Source organism: Otolemur garnettii, unplaced genomic scaffold (assembly GCF_000181295.1).
Source record: "Otolemur garnettii isolate 467f Iridium unplaced genomic scaffold, OtoGar3 scaffold00034, whole genome shotgun sequence".
Taxonomy (NCBI): Eukaryota; Metazoa; Chordata; class Mammalia; order Primates; family Galagidae; genus Otolemur; species Otolemur garnettii.
This window is the reverse complement of record NW_003852429.1, coordinates 7,405,086-7,409,603: the sequence shown is the minus strand read 5'-3', so window position 1 is coordinate 7,409,603 and position 4,518 is coordinate 7,405,086. Positions and strand designations below refer to the sequence as shown.

At 37.0% G+C, this 4,518-nt stretch overlaps 1 protein-coding gene across 1 annotated transcript in view; it reads right to left on the bottom strand.

Moving 5' to 3' along the window:
• The window catches only part of IPO5 (importin 5), a 49,364-nt gene that overhangs the window by 37,970 nt on the left and 6,876 nt on the right, over positions 1-4,518 (bottom strand). Inside the window, exon 3 of the mRNA XM_003789586.3 lies at positions 2,308-2,500. Within this exon, the coding sequence (XP_003789634.1) occupies positions 2,308-2,500 (193 nt within the window). The remainder of the gene's footprint in view (positions 1-2,307; positions 2,501-4,518) is intronic.

The following is a 4,518-nucleotide window of genomic DNA, read 5'->3' as shown; positions in this document are numbered from 1 at the left end:
CCACAGGCGCCCGCCACAACGACTGGCTATTTTTGGTTACAGCCGTCATTGTTGTTTGGTGGTCCTAGGCTGGATTCAAACCCGCCACCTTAGGTGTATGTGGCTGACGCCTTAGCCAATTGAGGCACAGGCACCAAGCCGAGAGAGTACTTATGAGACTACTTTGAATTATTCTGGAATGTTTTCATTATTAATAATTTCAAACGAGACATGTCACCTATAAAAATATCTGTACACTTAAAACTTGAAAATAGACTTTTCTAAGCCATTTAAAAATATTCAGGGTCAGGTATGCTGGCTCACACCTGTAATCCCAGAACTCTGGGAGGCAGAGACAAGGAGGTTCACTTTAGGCCAGGAGTTAGAGACCATTCTGGGCAACACAGCGAGATCCCATCACCAAGAAAAAAAATAAAGAACAAGATTAGCCAGGCAGGGTGGTATAAACCTGTAGTCACAGTTACTTGGGTGACACCAAGGCAGGAGGATCACTTGAGCCTAGGAGTTGGCCCAGCCAAAGTAATGAAGCAAAATTATGTCTCAAAAAAAATAAATAAACAAAAGGCTGGGTACAGTGGCTCACACCTTTAATCCCAGCACTCTGGGAGGCCGAGGCGGGTGGACTCCTTAAGCGCCAGGAGGACAGGTTCAAGACCAGCCAGAGCAAGACCTCGTGTCTAAAAAAACTGGGTGTTGTGGTGGGTGCCTGTAGTCCCAGCTACTTGGGAGATTGAGGCAAGAGAATTGCTTGAGCCCAAGAGTTTGAGGTTGTTGTGAGCTATGATGTTACAGCACTCTACCAAGGGCAACAAAGTGAGATTCTGTCTAAATAAATACATAATTCACAATTAAGAGTTCTAGGGCAGTGGTTTTCAACAGGTGTACTGTGAGAGGATCTTGATATGCCATGAAAAATCTTAAAGATCATTAATTAAATTATTTTTCAAAGAAATTCAAAGCACATTAAATATATTCTTTTTTTACTCTTTTTTTGAATCAACATAATTTAAGTGTGCCATCAAAGTTTAACTATAGGTTCAAGTATGCTGTGACATTAAAAAAGTTTGAAAAATACTTGTCTCAGGGGTTTTGAACTCATTATTTAAAATACAAAAATTTGACACTGTCCTTATTAGTTTCTAAGAACTGGTTGATATGAGAAAGGATGACAATATGCTAGCTGAATTGAATAAGAACTTCTGCATTATCAGTTGATGAGATTTAAAAATTAGTACCATAATATACTAAGCCCAATCAATAGTTTCCTCCCAGTTAGCCTTTATCCTCATCAGGTGTGCTTTTCAACTATTAAAAAATAGCATCTAAATGAGCTGCACTTACACCCACATCCATAAATCCTTGCTCCTCCCCCACCCCCGGGGCAAAAAGCATGCTCATTATTAATATTTGTAGTGACTAAAAGGATTTTCACTTTTAGTAAAATCCATTTTTAAAAATGCTTTCATTTTGGCTCGGCACCTGTAGCACAGTGGTTATGGTGCCACAGAGGCTGGTGGGTTTGAACCTGGCCTGGGTCAGGTAAACAATGACAACCCCAACAACAAAAAACCAGCCGGGCATTATGTTGGATGCGTGGAGTCCCAACTACTTGGTAGGCTGAGGCAAGAGAATTGCTTAAGCCCAAGAGTCTGAGGTTGCTGTGAGCTGTGACGCCAAGGCACTCTACCCAGGATGACACAGTGAGACTCCATTTAAAAAAAAAAAAAAGCTTTCATTTTATCTCTCAAAAACATCTTTTTTTTTAGTGTTTTATAACATACAAAGTAATGCAGTACAATAGCCTATGTATGTATTTGTCAACACACACCTGGGGTTCACTGATTTCTAGTTCAACTGGCAAGGGTTTTTTTGTTTGTTTGTTTTTTGCAGTTTTTGGCCAGGGCCGGGTTTGAACCCACCACCTCCGGTATATGTGGCCAGCCCCCTACTTCTTTGAGCCACAGGCGCTGCCCTCAAGTGGCAGGTTTAATCTACAAAGTAAGTTATACCATTAGTTACCCTGTGCTTCTCAAACTTTACAGATTAATGAGGAAATATAACTGACAATTTTTGGCAAATTACAAAACTATTTTTCCACATGGATGGTTTAGCTAAGTATGACAAGTGGATTTCACAAACCTCTGTAATTTTGGGGTCTAAAAGCAGAATTCCATGATCAAACTCATTTTGAACAGAATAACTGGTACTCAGTCTCGAATCTTCTTCCAATGATTCCATTTTAAAAAAAAAAGGAAAGATATACCCATTTTTCCTGTAACATAATAAGAAATGCACTTGCACACACACCTATTAAATTCCTGGCCAATTCTGCAGCAATATCACAAATTTTCTTCCTCATGCTAGATTGTGTTTCCATCTGAATAATCATTAGTAGTTCACTCTTGATAGCAGTCTGAACATCAGAAGGAAGCGTAGGATAGACTTCATCAAATGCAGAGGACAAAAGTCGCCTTAGGAGAACGGCAGCCATTTGTCTAGCCTATAATTAGAGAACGTGGTTACGAACTAGGTATCTTAGTACAGAAAATATTTCCAATAAACTAGATTCACTCTACCATTTATGCATTTCACTGTTCTATTTTTTTATTTCAAAATCACTTTTTTTTAAAAAAGGAAAACCCACAAAACTCTTATCACATTAGTCTACTGCATAGAAAGTGTGACAAAATGGGCGGCCGCTATGGCTCAAAGGAGTAGGGCACGGGCCCCACATACTGGAGGTGGTGGGTTCAAACTCAGCCCCACCCAAAAAAAAAAAAAAAAGCGTGACAAAATAAGCCATTTTTATTTATGGTTAAGAAAAACTCCTAAACACATTAGAATTCTTATAGGAACATGTATCTTAGCCAAGATGTACCTTCCTTTAACTCCTAATTTTAATATACTATTTGGGGAAAAAACAGATCTTAAAAATAAATTCCAGGGCCAGGCATGGTGGCTCACAGCTGTAATCCTAACACTCTGGAAGGCCAAGACAGAAAGATCCCTTGAGCACAGGAGTTTGAGACCAGCCTTATCAAGTGTGAGACCTAGCTCTACTAAACAGAAAAATTATCCGGGTGTTGTGATGGGCACCTAGTTCCTGCAACTCAGAAGGCTGAGGCAGAAGGAACGCCTGAACCCCTGAGTTTGAGGTTGCTGTGAGCTAGACTGATACCAGGGTACTGTACCCTGGGTGACAGAATGAGACTTCATCTCAAAAAATTAATAAAATAAATTTTTAAAAATAAGTAAATTCCAAACTGTCTATATAATGCTCTTTCCTATCTCTCTGTCTGGTTCTCATTCTAGAGCAATGGTTCTCAACCTCCCTAATGCCGCAGCCCTTTAATACAGTTCCTGTGGGTTGCGAACCACAGGTTGGGAACCGCTGTCCTAGACTATCAAGAATCTTTCCTACATAATCTTAGGCTCTTATCTTATTATATAAACACCCGCTCATGAGCATCTTAGATAAAACACTATGAAGTGCATTTTGCCATGTTATGCTTCTCTCATGCAAACAAACATTCCAAGTTCCCAATACCTAAAAAGTGCTAATTGATCTCAATGTGTATTTCTTAGATTCCCATTTTCAAAGCTGTGGAATATATTTAAGTTTGACATTTTCTGCATAATATCCCTTGAGAATGTAAAAAGAAAAGCTGAGATAAATGCCATTCCAAAAATCTTACCTTATCAAGCCAATAAACCATTGAAAATATTGGACCCAATCTTTCCTGTTTTCCAGGCTGCTGCTGTTCATTATCACTATAATTACTCTGGGACTGAGCCCAACAGAAAAAGTTAAGCTATAGAAATATAACTTGATATTTTTTCCTCCACTACTCTTCACTGAGAATTTCATAGATTTATGGTAGGTAGCAAACTTCAAAAAATATTAAATATATATTCAAAATAGTTGGAATTCTTATGAAAGTGTTTAAAAATTGTGTGTAATTCTCACACATATACTAACCATCATCTACTTCCTAAATCAAATTAAGAGTTAAATAAGATTTAATACAAGTTTTTAACAATATAATTTAGTAACTTTCATATTATTTTTGGCTTTAAAATTTGTTTAGAAGCTAACTCACATAGATATTCAAGAATTAAAACATTTTAATGCTTGAATCACTAAACAGCATTAAATCACTAACAGCATTAAAATACTATTTTTCATGATAGAAGTTATCATATATACACACACACCATATATATGTAGTTGTATATATATGGTGTATGTATATCTTATATATATTATCTTTTTAAGTATCTCTTTTGAATTATAGAAAAAAATGTTACAAAGGAAAGGAAGCATCTTTTGTAATCTATTTTTAAAAACTGGGGCAGTTTTAATTGCTTTTTAAGAACATGAAATTGCCAGCATAAACTTATTTTGACTGGAAAAAGTTAAACACTATAAAAGTTTAGTGTAACTTCATCTCTACCAAGTACTGGTATAAGCATTTCACATACAGTATGACTGTGAGGAAGTCTTTTTTTTTTTTTTTT